General features: G+C 43.6%; 1 protein-coding gene across 8 annotated transcripts in view; it reads right to left on the bottom strand.

Annotated features, from left to right (window-relative positions):
* The window catches only part of PRDM5 (PR/SET domain 5), a 149,667-nt gene that overhangs the window by 42,632 nt on the left and 89,362 nt on the right, over positions 1 to 17,673 (bottom strand). For all 8 annotated transcript variants that reach the window (XM_014574833.4, XM_089778013.1, XM_014574834.4 and 5 more), the window contains one exon: positions 16,931 to 17,024. In XM_014574833.4, coding sequence (XP_014430319.2) covers positions 16,931 to 17,024 — 94 coding nt within the window. The remainder of the gene's footprint in view (positions 1 to 16,930; positions 17,025 to 17,673) is intronic.

Raw genomic sequence — 17,673 nt, 5'->3', positions numbered from 1 at the left:
GCTGTGTCGCCATACCCTTACTACACAGGAGCTGCAGCCACTTTCAACAGCTGACTTCTAATTGCTATGCAGTCTTTGCAGGGAGAAGAAAGCTTCGTGCACTGTCCCCACTCCCTAACAAAATTATCCAGCTCCCATTGGCCAGTTTCCTGCCAATAGGAGCTGAGAAATTTTGCTGAAGGTAAAATGAAGCCTCCTTACTTCCTCCCCTCTCCTTCCTCCCTTTGCTGGAGCAGAGCCACGTGGAGCAGCTGCCCAGCACACAGGCAGGGAGTCTGCAGAGCTGCTACCTGGGAGCCACATAAGGCTCCCAGCCTTCCTCTGGCATTCCACCCCCTCTCTCTTCCCCCAACTACCTGCTCCAGGCCACCAATCAAACCCTCTCCCCATCTCCTCCAGGTCACAACTCCCTCCCAGACCCTGCACCCCATTCCCTGTCCCACGTCACCACCCAAACCCTCTGCACCCTTTCCCCCAGGTTGTAACTCCCTCCCATTAAAAATTACTGCCCACCCCTGGGCCTTATAGCCCTGACTACAGGTTCAGTTGAAGATTTTGCACAGTGGGTCCATAGAAGTCAAAGGCAGCCTTTCCACTGAGCACTGGATCAGGCCCAATATGCTTAATGTAAAATAAGTTTTATTTCTTTTAAATGATCTAGCAGAAAATTACTTTCAAGGATCCAATCCTGCCCAGTGTTGAGGATGCTCAGGCCCTTCCACAAAGCACTTGGCATCTTAGAGGATGAACTCATATGTGCAGTGAATTTGTTTTATAAAGATGACTAAAAAAGGGCATTTCAAGTGTATTTTTAAAAGGTGATTTTCAAAGGGACTTTGTTAATCTGCAACTCTGAAATTCCCTGGGTTTTAAATACCTGACTTGAGAGCAGCCTAGAGTTGATCAGAGTTTAAAAAAATCCATCACCACACAATTCTGGTGGAACGGAGACAATTCTCCTGGGGAGAAATGGTGAGGCAAGAGAGACATCTGGATCACATATGCAACACCCCCTACCAGGTGATCAATAGGGCAGTCCAGAAGGGGAGTTGCAAGAGTCTTTTTTAGTCAGAGATAATGTGGGGTGATGACAGCATTCAATAGCAAGTTGAGATGGGCAAAAGGTTAAAAGATAGAACTAAACTATAATCTGTGGCATATGCTTAGAATTTTATCTGTCGTGGAGTCTCTCACTATACACATTTACCCTGTGCTGCTACTGTTCCGCACACTGAACTCCCACTCAAGTAAATAGGAGTTGTGTCCATAAGATGAGACAGCATTAATTTAAAATTTGTTTTATAGACACATATAAAGAGGGAGAAAGAAAGAAAAAAACAGAGTAATTAAGAAATGATTCGCTGTCTACCGATCCCAGTAGCACAGCTCCCATTGACTTTAAGGAATCCTGAGATAAAAAAAAAATCACCACACAAGGGAATTATTTTATGAAGATTAATAATTTATTATTGGTTTCTTTAGCACTTTTTCAATTTCCAAATATTAATCGCTTATGCCTTGCAGTGTAAAATGATATACTGATTCACAGGAGACAAACAACTCATTGCAAATAAGGAGCAATTTCCATTTCCTCAGTTTTACTGTTACCGGGTCAAATTTTCTAATGTGCCTACACAGCATAGGTCCATGGTCCCCAACACGGTTCCCGCGGCTGCCATGGCGCCCGCGGGGGCATTTGTCTGCACCCGCCAAGTGCTCAGGGCTGGCCTGGGCCCGGGCACGTGGCGCATGCGCGGATTGACCCCCCGTGGCGCATGGGGGGGGGAGGGGGAGAGCGCCAGCGCCGGCCCCGGGCACGCGGCGCTTGAGAGAGAGCGCCAGCGCCAGCCCCGGGCGCGCGGCGCTTGGGGGAGAGGGGGAAGAGAGCGCCGGCCCCGGGAATGCAGCTATGGGGGGGCCTCGCCCCCCCGGGCGCCCGGCGGGCGAACGGCCACGCGCCCTGGCGCCCGGCAACCCCAAATGGTTGGGGACCACTGGCATAGGTCAATAAGGCATATTTGAAATAGTTACTGCTAAATACTAGTAAGGCCGAACCGCGTAATACCAAGTGGGCCAGTATACCAGCAGTGAGTTTGGCCAACCATTGTAGCTAACTGCTCTGTTCACAAACTCTAGAATTAGGCTAAATGGATAGACTAGACAATAAATAAGAGAGGTATATTTACCCTTTCCAACCCAAATATTTTTCTCATTTGGTGTTCTATCAGTTATTTAAAATGTACTGGTGGATGTTCTGGCCTTGAAGGGCTGAACAATGCAATATAGGTTTCCCAATATTTCTGGTTTCCATTTGGAACCAGAACCCAAAAAAGCAAAATCTTGTGTAATTATATACCCTGAACATATCTGGATATGAGAAGTGGGGTTATATTCCTTCAATGGGGTTAGAGAAGAGCTCTCTCATTGAGACATAATGATTCCATTACCTGCCAAAAATGGAGAAAAGGTTTTCAGCTGTGGTTCATTAAGAGGTGTTCCTTGGACTCGAAGTTTCTTGTTGAAAGGACCTATACTTCCTACGTTCTAATAAAGACTCTAATGGGACACGATCTGAAATACTTGGCCACTTGTGTTCTGTATTTTGCTTTTGCTCCCCTGATTATAAAAACAGAGAACCTTTGTGTTTGTGGATGTTCCCGCGCCAAGAGGCAACACTGGTATATATCCTCGCCTACAAGGGACGAGAACTGTTTTTAATTGAGTCAGCCAAATGTTTTGTCTACTCTCAAGCAGAATTACAGCTACCAAAAGGAAAAAAGGAATCAGGTTATTTTAACCAGACCTTTTAGAATTTTGCCTTTTTTTACATGATCAGCCATCCCTTACTCTTGGGCATCAGACACACATTCTTACAATTGAAGAAGTCTGTTCTTGGAGTTTGCTAGTTTAATTTTGCAAACTGAACAGGTTTGATGAGTCTAGATTAATTTCAGATACGCATCCAATTAGGATGGACCTTCAAATGCTTCACAATATGGTAGGAGTTGTATTTATTGTAAAATTCAAAAGCCAATTAAATTTCAATTCTACAAAAGTCAATAAGTTATTTGAATTATTGCAATAAAGGAAGAATCAAAAATTTAATCGGACATAGAACATTATTAATTGTATAATCAAATCAATAATTTTTGCCACACCCCTACCAACTATTAAAATAAGAAGAGTCAAATTTTGATTCGTGCCCTGAGTAGAATGAAGTGATTTTACTTCCCTAAGAAAGGTGCATTAAAACCTATGACCTCAGTGAACCCACTGCTGGTATTCTTTTACTATACACATTAATCAATATATTAGGTGTTTAACTCATTTGATCTAAAGAAGTTCCTTGCATTCTAAGAATATATCTTTCTCGTCCACTAATAATGGACAACAAGAAGCTGACAGCATCATGAGACTTTGCAGATGTAACTTCATGAGACTTTACAGATAGAAGTCTTGCATGGAGATAAAAAGAATAATGATGTATAAGCTGAAAAGTTCAGGAATGCAGAGTCTTTAGCTTTGGGTCTCACTTTTTGTTGATCAATAGATTAACAACAGAAACAACCTATTCAGAGATATTTTCTAGATACAAATTCATAAAGACAATGACATGCAGAGCAAATTCTGCTCTTAACTATATACGCAAAACTCATATTAATAAGTTACATAGTGTGAGTGCAGAATTTGGGCCTCCATTTTTAAACATGGTTGGGTTTTTGCGAAGGGAAACTTTCACCTTAAAATATGATTATATAAAAGTATGAAAAGAGCTTTAAAACTCCTGAAAAAAAATAATACAAAATTATTAAATATGGAAAAGAAACCAATAAGAGAAAAATTCTGGTACTTTGACAAGTAAGATGTAGAATCTAAATTCTAGATTATGTTGTGATTTTAATGCAACTGCTTAGTATTATCTGTAATTTATCTACTCTGAATACTCTCACATTATTTCAAGAATTAAAAGATACCTTATTGCACAGAGTTTGTCAGGAAAGCTACACTATATGCTATGGATTAATTTAGAAGTATAACAAAATAATAAATATGCTGGGACAACATTTAGGGCCTGATCCAAAGTAACTGGGAGTCCTTCTATGACTTCATTGAGCTTTAGCACCTTGGCTAAAAAGGGGGCAGGGACAAAGAAAGATATCATATCTTCAAAAATCTGATGTGCAAGATTGTCCATCGCCAGCCCCAAAACTCTGCATAATGGAACTGGTAAAGAATAAAATAACTTTACACTCAGTATGTCCTTACTATTATATATTGAAAAAAGTATCTATAAATATAAAATTATCAGACACCAAACTGTAATGTACAACTTCAAATACAATATCCTAAAAGTTTCTACTCTTTATGTAGATGGCATTATCAATTAGGAGACCAGCCACATGGGATGTGCCCAGAATGGGATTACTATTTTTAAAGATATGGAATAGTGATTTATCATCACATTTAAATGACTGTGTGTAAAGCTAGACCTAAGAAAGCACAAACAACAGCCGGTATCTGTTAGCACAGAAAGTTGGTTAAAATTGTAGGCAAATAATTAACCTCATGGCCCATAGCTTTAAAACTCCCAAAAAGCAGTTCATAGAATTTCTTTCACAATTTATGAACCACCAATGGAATTTATGTCACAGTCAGAAGATTCTTTTGCTGAATTAACCCCAGCTCCCTCTGACCCCGAGAAGCCATAAACCAACAGGATATAGCAGGGAGAGAATGTGCTATAGTGTTTCAGCTGACCTGTCTCTGTCATTCTAGATCTGGAAACCCAGATGATAAATTACAGAGCAATATGCCAGGCTAGATCCAAACATCCACCTTCTTATACACATGCATTCACAGACAGCTTCACTCACCCCAAACTAGCCCTTTCAGCTGAAACTGCAAGTATCATTAGGCCTCATTTACAGAGTCCTAAGATAAAAGAGAACAGAAAACTGCTAACTTAGGGAGCATGTACATATCTGTGAATAACAACATCTGAGAACATGTGCCATGTATTAAATAACAGTGGAGACGTTTACTTGAAACATTTTAGAGATGGATTACTGTGCTTGTGAAAGACGCTTTGTAAAGCAGGGTCTTTCAAACTAGGGATCATGGTGAGACTGAATTTATTTTATATGAGCTATTATGGCCCACCTTGATCCCATTTGCAATCTACTATATATTTGAGGGAGTTTGTCTGTGTGTATGTTCAATAACTCCTGCTAAACAGTAAAAGCTAGGACCATCAAATTCAGTATACCGCTTCCTCTTATAACTTAAAAGCAAAGTAGGGATCTGGTTGTGTCAGGAAAACGGGATGTGCCTAGAATGGAATTGCTTCTCATAAAACAGAAAGGGAGAGCTCTGCTCTGCTAATAACCACATGGGGGCAGCAAGGTATATGGGATGGAAAGCAGGGACAGTTGTACCTTATAATGACCACAAGTGGGCAGAAAGGGGTCAGAGATGGGAACTGGGACAATTATAATCCCATTGGAGCAACATGGAGCAGAGGTGGAGAAAGGGACAGCCATCTGGGATGCATTAACAGGAGTGTTGTGAGCAAGACACAAGAAGTTATTCTTCCGCTCTATTCTGCGCTGAGTAGGCCTCAACTGGAGAATTGTGTCCAGTTCTGGGCACCACATTTCAAGAAAGATGTGGAGAAATTGGAGAAGGTCCAGAGAAGAGCAACAAGAATGATTAAAGGTCTAGAGAATATGAGCTATGAAGGAAGAATGAATGAATTGGGCTTGTTTAGTTTGGAAAGGAGAAAACAGAGGGGAGATAAGCAGACTTCAGGTATCTAAAAAGGGTGTCACAAGGAGGAGAGAGAAAAATTGCTCTCCTTGGCCTAAGAGTATAGCAATGGGCTTAAGCTGCAGCAAGAGAGGTTTAGGTTGGACATCAGGGAAAACTTTGTCAGGGTGGTTAAACATGGGAATAAGTTGCCTAGGGAGGTTGTAGAATCTCCATCTCTGAAGATATTTAAGAGTAGATTAAATAGAAATCTACCAGAGATGGTCTAGACAGTACTGGGTCCTGCCTTGAGGGCAGGGGACTGAACTTGAAGGGCTCTTGAGAGGTCATCAAGTTCTAATGTTCTATGATTCTGTCGACAGTATATTGCAGAGAGTTTGTGTGTCTATCTGTGTGTTCAAAAACTCATCCTAAATGGTAAGAACGAGGACCACCAAATTTCGTATGCAGCTTCCTCTTATAACTTAAAAGCAAGGTAAGGTTTTGGTTGTGCTGTGAACATGTAATGTGCCCAGAAAGGGATTGCTTCTCAGAAAACAATACTGAAAAGAGACAATTGCCAGGAAGATAAAGGGGCCTGGGGGTACTTGCTCCCCCAGGACTGCTCCAGCCTTGAGCCTCCCACCCTCCAGGTGCCCTTTAGGGAGAGCAAGGCTGAAGCTCCCATCCCCACACCACCAATTTATTTGGAAACATTGCTGCCTGTTCCCCTTCATCAGGGAGCAAAGGGAAAGTGCACAGTTAGCGGCATTCCTCATTCTGGCTGGGGAGGGCAGAGGACAGATAAACCTGGACCTGCCCCAGCTAGGGAACATGCACCCCTCGGCTACGCCCACTGGAGCTGCAGCAGCCAGAGGCACTTCTCACTTGGCCCTAAGCTGCTGCAGAGAGAGGGCTGTGTTGTTCTCTCTCCCTGGGGCAGCCTACATCCTGAACCCCTCATCCCTAGCCCCACCCAGAGCAATGATTTAAATGAAGCATGTACATTTTCATTTTATTTTCCAAAAAACAAAAAACAACTGAGGTAAAGAGCTGAGCAATGCCAGGTAAATCTTCAGTATATCATATGATAATAACTGATCCATAACATAAGACTTGGAATGTCCCTTTCAGGCGGTCGTATCGTTATAGTCTAGTATCCCAGGTAGGAGTTCAGCATGAACTCCTAGAGCCCCTACTAATAAAGGAAAATTAATCTGAGCCTATGTTTGCCTGGATTTACCGCATACAAAACAAAACAATCCCCACAATTAATATAGTTATAAACAACATGAATCGCCAGTACCCATGCTGAGAGAACATGACAACCCACATCACTGAATTGGGACACTAGCCACATCCGCTGTAATCACTAAGGCCTGAGGGTATTTCTGAGACTTGTACAACCATGGTTCTCAGTTGTTGTCAAAACTTAGCACTGGTTGAGAGGGTGATCCAGAAAGATGGATTGTTTCGTTCACAACTCACAAAAGGGGATATGTGATGACAAACACAGGAGGGTATAATTTTGTATTGATTTAATTCAAAACCACGGTGTTTAGTGGATGCCAACAGCATGAAATACTCAAAATTACTGCAGCATTTGAAAACCATGGCTTCACTGTTTAATGTGCAGCTAAGCTCTCTTATTGAGCAGAAAAATCACCTTAAAAACCCATGTCAGGTCTTTCCCAAAGCAGTTAAAGGTAATAAGTTTTATTATTGAAGGCCATTAAATGAATTCTTGACTTTCTGCATTGCTTTCTGATTATACGGATTCCCTCCCTTGGCAACTCATATTTCCCTTTGCAGTGATGTAGCCCCTCAGAAGGTGAAGCACTACTTTGACCCTTGCAATTAATTGGAGAAGTACTGATTGCTTTTCACTGTGGACAACCTTCCATCAATAATTCATCTCGGTGGCACACATGGTCTAACACTGCTGATGTGTCTGGTTACCAGGGCAAGCTGAACTTTTCTCTCTATGAAAAATGGTGTAAAAGTATTTCACCAGAAAACCTGAAATTGGTTTAACCAAGTGCCTAACTCTGAAGTTATTCCCTTCTATTACAAACATCACAAGGTAACAGAGGAACACAAAAGAAACTCATAAATCAGTGTCTGAAGAAACTTCATATCTAGCTGGTCTATTTCTGAAAATCTAGGAACATATATGTTGTGATCCATAGAGAGGAAAGACACGAATCACAAACACAATCCAAAATATTAATGACTAATAAATAACTAATTTATTGCAAGCAAGGAGATAGCTCTTAATCATGACAAATCACTGCAAATTATTTTATATCTGGTTTTGTGCAGGAGAAGTTTCTAGCTTTCAAAGTTCTTATCCCCTCAGTTTAATGGGGGCAATAATATTGAAGCATTTCAATTATCTGTTGACCAAAGAATGGCATAAACCTGCATATTTCTCCAGATCAGTCTTGCATGGATCAATCTTCCAGCCAGGCTCATTCATCAGATTCAATTGTGTGTGTATATTTTCCAATTTGGAAGCCTTTATTATTCAAATAAACCTCATAATTATTGTTTCTGGTATAATAATGGCTCTGAATAATTACTTTACCATAGTTCCAGTTGAAGGTCTTGCAGGGAGTGGGTTCATGAAACTTTTTCTAATATTTAGAAATGTTGCTTGAAGGAGCCAGAGTATTAAGTGCCATGAATAATGCTATACATTAAATTAGAATTTTCAGTCTGCTAGCTATAAAATCCAACCTATTCAAAAGAGATCTATTGTCTGCTTTGAAAATAACTAACATCACTTTACACTTTAAAACTGAAGCCTAATATCTGTAGTTCATAGTAAACAGTAAAGATGTGGCATTCAACAAACAACATTATCTATTATGGAAATAAAAAAATAGGATTGTGAGAAGAGAAAACTAAAGCAGTTCATCTAAAAGATGGGGATGGAATTCACAGAAAGTCTATGGTCTACAAAGATTATTTTTGATACCTATCAACAGAGCAAGCAAGTCAAATAATGATTTATGCAGCCATGAAGATGAAAAGATTTTACATTCAACAAACTGAGAAGTGAGAATCAAGAATTTTTAATTAAAAACTGGAGTAAAATATTGAAACTTCCTGAACTGTCTGAGATTGTGGAGGTTGGGTCGTCATAGAAAGAGGAGAAGGGGGAGGTTGCACTCTAATTCTTTATTATGCCTGCCATGACACTGCCTTTTGTGTTTCTAGCTTGTTATTTTATTCAGATACACAATATACAGTTATTGCAGTAGAATTCCCTTTTTTCAGACCTGCAGTGACGAGTGACTTTCACATTCATGAGAGAATAAAAGCCAAAACTATAAATTAATTTTATCCTGTCACCCAGACGGTGGAATATTTTCATCTGGGTACATGATCAGATATAGGGCCATTGAAATTACCAGTATTCAGCACTAGATGCATTTAGAACTATAAACTGTATCACAAAACAAATAACTTTTATCTTAACTGATAGCCATGATAGAGGAAAGCGATTAATACTTCTAGCAAACACAGTAGAAAGCCAAGTGATTAAATACACACATGCTGTCATCTCCCTGTAACCCAAATTTGCTTATGCAAAATTGAAGAGAATTACAGGAAGCCTATTTGTTACCAGCAGCTTTGCATGTCAAACAAAACCTACATCCTTTCATGCTGGAAGCAAAACATCACTAAAACTTTCAGTGCATGCCAATTATTTGAATTGAATATGAAGACTGTGGTAACTGAAATCCTCCAATATGACTGATTTGTTTTGAGCATGTTTGTATATGTGCTGTGTAGAATGACAATAATATGGTATGGGTGATACACAAATGTATATCAAGACATAATAATAAAAGACTTTGTGACAAAAAGAACTGAGTAGGGATGGGTTTAATGATTGAGTGATTGGATCTACATTACATGTAGGATAGGGTAAGAATCTGAGGCTGAGTCAATACTAGATTCTGAATTTGGATTTTATACTGTTGAGGTTTTGCAAGTTTATTGAGAGATTTCAGTCCCATCAAACCTGGAACTAGGAAACAAGACCTTTATCATTCTGGATTTAACCCAGAAACCAAAAATATACCAAAGATAGGGGGACTTCAAATCTAGGATTCAAACCCATACTTCTCTATCGGAAGTCTGAAAGAGTTCCGATTAAAGACCCTATTGTTGGCACTTTTTTCGTTTATGAAATTTAAAGAGTCACATGAAGGTGGTCTGTTTCCATTTTCCCTAATAGTCATTTGGGCTTCCTGATTATAGAAGGCTTTTTTTTTATACCAAAGAGTATAAGTTATTTGTGTGTCCATATATTCCTAACTTTCTAATTTCCAACTCCTATTTAATAAATCTTTATATATTTTACTGTATTACTGTTTATAAGCATTGTCTTTGGTGTGAGACCCAAAGTGGGGTAAGTGACCGGTCCTGTGGTATTAGGAGTAACTTGAATGTTGCTATAATTCTTAATGTAAGGACCCATGTAGGACAGAAACACACTCATTTGGGTGGCAAGAAAAAATTGGAGTACAGGCAGTCCCCGACTTACGCGGATCCGACTTATGTCGGATCCGCAGTTACGAACGGGGCTTTTCTCGCCCCGGAGGACACGGACAGCAGGACCTCGCGGTCCCGCTGCCCGTGTACTCCGGGGCAAGAAAAGCTGCTCCGCGTCTCCCTGGTCTGCAGACCAGGAAGACGCGGTGCAAAGCCGCGGAGGGGCTGGGGCTGCGGGGCAGCCCAGGCACTCCTGGGCTGTCCCACCGCTGGCTTCCCCCGGCAGCCCCAGCCCCGCAGCGGCTTTGCAAAGCCTCGGGGGAAGCCGGCGGCGGGACAGCCCAGGAACGCCTGGGCTGTCCCGCTGCGGGCGTGCTCCAAGGCTTTGCTCCCCGTCTCTCTGCAGACCAGGGAGACGGGGAGCAAAGCCGTGGAGCACGCCCGCAGGGGGACAGCTCAAGCGCTCCTGGACTGTCCCGCTGCCCGTGTGCTCTGCGGCTTTGCTCCACGTCTCCCAGGTCAGCAGACCAAGGAGACGGAGCAAAGCCGTGGAGGACTTGGGCGTCCGGCCACCCCCGTCTCCCTGGTCTGCTGGGGGGAGAGAGGGGTGCAGCTAGTGCCCCCCCCCCAGCAGATCAGGCTTTTCTTGCCTACCCCTGGGGTAGAGCAGCTGGGGGCTGCCGGGTTGGTCCCACAGCGCCGCTCCGGACCAACCAGGCAGCACCCCAGCTGCTCTGCCCCAGGAGTCCTGATTCAGCCGCTGCTGGTCAGTTCCAGCAGCGGCTGAATCAGGACCTGAGGCAGAGCAGCTGGGGTGCTGCTGGGTTGCTCCAGTAGCGCCGAGGAGCCGCGCTACTGGAGCAACCCAGCAGCACCCCAGCTGCTCTGCCCCAGGCGTCCCAAGTCAGCCGCTGCTGAAACTGACCAGCGGCTGACTACAGGAAGCCCGACGCAGAGTTGCCTCTGCCCCACGCTTCCTGGAATCAGCCGCTGACCAGTTTCAGCAGCCGCTGACTTGGGGACGCCTGGGTTTCTTAAGTTGAATCTGTATGTAAGTCAGAACTGGCGTCCAGATTCAGCCGTGGTTGAAACTGATCAGTTTCAGCAGCGGCTGACGCCAGTTCCGACTTACATACAGATTCAACTTAAGAACAAACGTACAGTCCCTATCTTGTACGTAACCCGGGGACTGCCTGTATACAAAGGGAATGCCTGGGACTCCATGCCGAGTCTGTAAAAGTGCTGCAAGAGTTTGCACTTAGTGCAATTGAGTGGTGAAATCTGAGTTTAGAACTTAGAACCAGTTAAGAGTTTGTGCCCTGGTTTTTAATAGTCTGCCCTTAGGTTGGTTTTCAGGCTGTTGCTTCACCTTTGGGAGCATCACAGATGCAAAAGCTACGGTCTTTATTTTTGGAAGTTGATCTACTACTACTCAGTTAAAATAGATCAACATTCTAAAATAAAGACAGTAGTCCAGAACTAGATCAATGATGAACACAACTCAAACACAAGTATGGAATCTCCAAGAAAGTAGCCATTTCAGTGTTCTAGGGAAGTACTTCCTGCAGCATGCACACCTTTTGCATATGCTCTCGACTGTCTGGTGGGTGCATGTTTGAATTACAGTTACCACAATGTTCCCGTTGTTCTTTTCCATCCATGTGCAGATTACATTTTTATGTGCATCAAGGGATATGCGAACGTGCACCACCAGCAGAAACAAAAATCCTAGTTTTGGGTGCTCTGCTAATCAGCTGGACAGCTGATGATTCTTCACTCAGTGCAATGCTGGGATGGTGTGCAGTAAATAAAGTGTGGCACTACCCCCTGAATGATGTAAATATTGAATAGCTACTCAGAGTGACCACGGTCAATCCTGTGCACTGAGCTAATGGTCCTGCGGAAAAAAAAGGATGTGATTATGTAACCGAAGACGATCATAGAGGTCTACTTAGCATTGCACAGGAAACCTTAATTCAGGAGTTTCCTAATTTTTGAGTCCTTGACCTTGTAACCCTAAAGTTCTCTTAGGGTGCGTCTAGACTACAGGGTTTTGTCGACAAAAGTGGACTTTTGTCGACAAAACTATACCTGCGTCCACATTACCGCTGAGTTCTGTCGACATAACGTCAACAGAACTCAGCAGTTTTGTCGACGCTGGTAAACCTCATTTTACGAGGCATAACACCTTCTGTCGACAGAGTTTCTGTCAACAGAAGGTGTTATTGCATGTAAACTGTCCTTTGCGTCCACACTACCATGTCGACAAAGCAGCTTGCTTTGTCGACAGAACTCAATGTAGTGTAGACGCTCTTTGTCGACAAAAGTTTTGTCGACAGTATCTGTCAACAAAACTTCTGTCGACAGAAGCCTGTAGTCTAGACGTACCCTTAATGACATGTGGCTTTTAGTTCTTCATTTTGTAGCTGCATAACCAAGCTCGCAAAATCAAACTTACACTGCATCCATCACCATCCTCAGTTTTTGGGCCTGTTTGGCTGGTATGAAAATCACATGCGCATTATGGGGGGGGGGGGTGTTTATGATTGTGGTAAAAGACTATGATTGTGGGTGGCCAGTGCAGATGAACGGATTGTCAGGCCCCTGGGCAACGTGGGGGGGGGGGGGGGGGCAGCTCCATGCTCTAGGAAGGGGCAGGGCGGGGGCAGCCAGCCCACAGCACTGCCTGGAGCGCTGGCGTTCAGAGACTGCCAGAACGCACAGCATGGGGTTCTGGAGGGCACTGCCTGGCACTCCAGCAGAGATTCTAAAGGGCCTAGGGCTCCAGCCATGGCAGCATCTGGAGCCCTGGGCCCTTTAGAATTGCCATGCCCCCAGGGCAACTGCCCTCTTTTGCAGTTTCCCTCCTGTTCCCCCACCCCACCCCACCCCATCAGTGGGCCTGACAGAGGAGGTCAAAGTCAAGCAAAGTAAAGCTGTGTTGGGACAAAGTTTCTCCAGTTTAGCTCTTGATGCACATTAGTCCTGACCTGCAGCCTCCTGCGCTGTTCCAGTCCGGACTCATTTCTTTGGCAAGTTCTGCCTTTTGTATTCCAGGCAGATTTCAAAGGGAGTCTCCTTAGAGACTTAGGGTAACCCATCAGCTAGAAAAATGCCATTGTTACCACATGTTAAGGACATAGATGGTCATCACTGGAGTGGAAATAGATGGTAGAAGTTGTACTTTTTTTTGGGGGGGGGGGGGGGAGAAGGGGGGATGGAATGTTTGATTGTTCTGGGGCATCCAATCTGAAAAAAAAAAAACCCATAAAACCACAAAAAGGGCTATGATGGCTTAAAGAGATATAGCATAATTTTGACCAAAATAGTTTCTAAATACAAATGATAATGGACCTACATCCTCAAAATAGTACAGTTTTGGAAAGCTTGTGAAATATTTAGTTTTTTAAGCATTTTCCGGGGGGGGGGGGGAGGGTTTTTTTGTCCTTTTTGGTTAAAGCAAAAAGTCTGTCGTCACATGACACTATGAGCTTGTTCATACCATATAATATATCAAATGATGTCAGTATATACTGGAGTGATTTGAGAAAAATAATCTGTTTGCTGTTTTACATTTTATGAATAGTAGCCAGCGTGCAATGATTCCTGCTCTGGCAACTTATGTTAATGCAGCATATACCGTAATGAAATATTTTCAGGAAGCACTCCCCTCTCTTGGCCAAAGCTGATCATGCAAATCTACTGCAAAGAGCAGCTGATTAAATCAAATGCTGGCATCAAAGCAGCACTCTTATTCCCCCTACTAACTACTAACCCTTAACTGCCTACTTAATTTTAAGTGCTCTTCTACAGCAGTGGTTTCCAACTCTTTTTTATAACATGAACCGGCAAACCCATTCACAAACTTTTGGTGGACCAGTAACATTTTGCTTGCATATTCATTACGGTAATTAATTTTAAGAGGTTATATGTTATTTTACATCACATCTGTATGCACACAATACATGTTGTAATGGATCAGAGTTTGCAGATATCTACAACCAGTACTTTTTTTGTGATGGTACTGCCCGGTATGCAATACTGGCACCTCCCGATGCGGTACCGGCACCTCCAGTCAGAGCTCAACAACTTTTCCTCTGGAGTGCCGGCACACTTTTTTTTTTAAATAAAAAAAAAACAAAACAAAAAAAGCACGGTCTACAACACCAAAAAAAGTTCACAGAAAGAATTCCCTGCGGGCTGCTGTATCTCCCCCATCTCCTGTATAACCCCTGCCCTGTGTGTCTCCCTTCCCCAGCCAGGCTGTTCGTGCTTGCACAGTCTCCCCCCAGTCTCCTCTCCTCACATCCCTCCTTTCCCTCCCTGTGACTCCCCCCTCAGAATTTTCCTCTATTGCATCCCTGCTTCCATCCACCCCATAAGTCTCCCCTAACCTCCCTTTGGCGTCTCCTGCATCCCCCTCACTCCTCTTATCTGCCCCTGCCCAAACCCCCGGGACTGGCTTTCCCCACCCCACACATGCTGGTAGCAGCCCGGGACCAAACCTTTCCCCTGAAGCCACAGGGCACTGCTCCTGGGGGGGAGGAGGGATTCGCTTACCTGCTCCCCAAGCGCTGCCTGCTCTGGGGCAGCGACTGGGCAGGGGCTGGACAGGCTGAGGGCGCTGCCCTGGGAGAGGCTCCTGGGGAGCAGCGGGACTGGCCCTGCTGGAGATTCCTCCTTCCGGCTGCAGCCAAGGCTCTGGGAGCCCAGCAGCAGTCCCTGCTGGGATTCAGGGATCTGGCCCAGTCTGGCCCCAGAGTCACCGCGAGCAGTGGCTGCGAGTCGGCTGAGCCCAGCCCTTGTTCCCAGAGCCCCTGCCTGCTGCAGCTGGATCCTAGAGAACAACCCACCGTGCTGCCGCCCCTGCCCCTGGGCTCAGGCAGCATCCCCCATGTCAAGAGAGCGTCATGCAGAGAAGCCAACGCAGCGCAGGGAGAAGAGACAATCCTGCAGAAAGGAGAAGGGGAGTTTCTGGGCTGACGGGGCCTTGCTCCAGAGTACCCGAGCCAATCATCAAGGCATGGGCAGCGTGCTGGGGCCTGGCTGCCAGCAGTTCATGTCTTGGCAGTTCGTGGACCGGCAGTTGGGAACCACTGTCCTATAGCACCTGCAAGCCCTTTTTGCTCAGCAATTTGTCTCATCTAGAGAGGGTTTCTGGACTAAGTTCAAGGTGTGTAGAAGGATGAAAGCTTCTTTCAGGAATGCATTGTAAGGCAGCCAGAAAGCACAGCAAGGCCACAGCAGAGCTCCACGATTTGTTAAGGCAAATCAGCTGTAGAGGATCAGCAGCTGCATCTCACACACACATCCCTCCTGTGGATTTTCTGCCTGCCTGCGCTCATCTCATTCAAAGCCCTGCTCCTTCTTACTCATATACTGCCCCAGCCTAGACTTTGACCTGCCCCTAGAATTGTTCCTGCTTTGGAACCAGTCCTCCTCTTGCCTTCCTTGACACAAGGCAATCTGGTTATGACCCTAAGCCTGGTTCTGACTCAGTCTCAACTTCTGGTGATGGCATTTGGATTTTGATTCTTTTTTTGACCTATAGCTCCAGTCCTCATTTGGATTTTAACTTGGTCTTACGCTCAGGCATTTAGCCTCCAGTCCCTAGGCCTAGTTCCTGTTCTAACCACTACAGATGGCTGCCTTTGAAAGAATCACTAGCCACCTTATCTGTTCCACTAACAGAAGTTGGTCTGAAAACAATATATTCTTTCACCAAACTTGTGTCTCTTATGCTAATATTCTGGTATGTGTGAACTATTTCTAACTCCACCTCACGTTGTACTTTCCACAAGAACCAGAAATTCCTAACATGGTAATAATGTAGTTATAGAATCAATTTTTGCTTCCAAAACCAACAAAACTGACTATCTAATGTATCTGCAATCAATGTCTAGTCAACCAGTGATGCGTCAATCCCATATTTGATAGCGCACTATGCTTTACCATGGCAACTATGGTGACGTCTCAAAACAGTAAGGGCCATGTCCTGCTTGCCTTACTGATATGAGTTCAAGGGAGCCAACAGCATCTCCAGGCCTCTGGGCAAGGTGGGGGCTGGGGTAGCTCTGCGCACCTGGAAGGGACAGAAGTGGTGGAGCTGGGGGAAGCCAGCCCTCAGCGCCTCATGGATCACGCTCCCCCATCCCTCACAAGCACTTGGCACTGACTGGAGCATGCCATGTAGCATTCTGGTGAGATTTAAAGGCACTGGGTCTCTGGGCTCTTTTAAATTGCTGGGCCCTGGGGAAACTGTCCCCCTCCCTCTCCCCTCCATGGGCCTGTGAGAGTTGCTTCATTCAAGTCTCTGGGACAAATCCTCAATTTATGCAAATTGCCATAGCTCCACTGAAGTCACGTGGGATTACACGAACACGGGCAGCATGATTTAGCTCTAAATTAATCAGGCCAGAACAGCAGGCTGATTAATAAGAAAAGTTAATTCATGTACAAATAGATGGGTAATCAGATAGTCTAATGGGATTTTTGTAATTGGTTTGTCTGAAGCATGGTAACTGTGGATCTCCAAGTTAATCAGGCAAAAAGAGTAGTACAAAAAAATGTCAAAATGCGGTATTAAGTCACCCTGTGTAAACACAGTAGTTAGATTGCAAGAAAATTTCTGTAATGCTCTAGGGAGCTAATTTCTTTTTACCACATAAAACTACTGTACCTGTATGACTCCGAATATGAACTCTTAATGTTCCATTGCTTGCGAACTTCTGTCCACAATATGGGCATATTTTCTCCTTTTCCCCTGTGTGTGTCTGGATGGGGGGAAAAGGAAGAGGAAGAAAAAATAAAGGTAAGAAAAGATTTTGCTTTGCTTCAAAGAATTAGGTTCAATAGAAGACTCAATATACTTGACATTGACTATTTTTCTTCGTTTTTCTCTATTGTTTTTTTTTCTTCCAAACGTATATTTCCTTCTACAGTCATTAATATTTGATTTCATGCCATCAGGCAGAGATTCTAAAGAATTAATCATGGATGTTCTTTTAGTCCACACAATAGCTAAAGTTACTAAATTAATCTCATTATTGATTGTGAAATAAACCTGTTTATCAAATCTAACTACAGTTTCACCCAGTTTATGATTCCTTAAATAGTTTGGTTTATAAAGTTTTGATTAATCTTTATGTGCCTTTGCCAACATCCACAATGGTGGGGGGAGAGGAAGAGTACCTATTTTTCCAATGCTATTTCCAGTTTAAAACAGGAAACATGGATTTCTTCAAGACTCCACTAACCTCCATAAAATAAAAGCCTACTGCTTAAAAGCTTCTATTATGTCCTGTCTTCTTTTATTACAAAATAAAATAGAGTTTGATTTGGCCTGCAGAAATTTTTTTCCTGTAGGAATATCATTTGGAGAAAGGGTTGGGGAACTTTTGCCACAATTTCTCGTTTTTCTAA

The sequence above is a fragment of the Pelodiscus sinensis genome, chromosome 4, assembly GCF_052426305.1.
Source record: "Pelodiscus sinensis isolate ZL-2025 chromosome 4, ASM5242630v1, whole genome shotgun sequence".
Classification (NCBI taxonomy): Eukaryota; Metazoa; Chordata; order Testudines; family Trionychidae; genus Pelodiscus; species Pelodiscus sinensis.
Note: the sequence above shows the minus strand (reverse complement) of the source record. Positions and strands in the feature narration are given on the sequence as shown.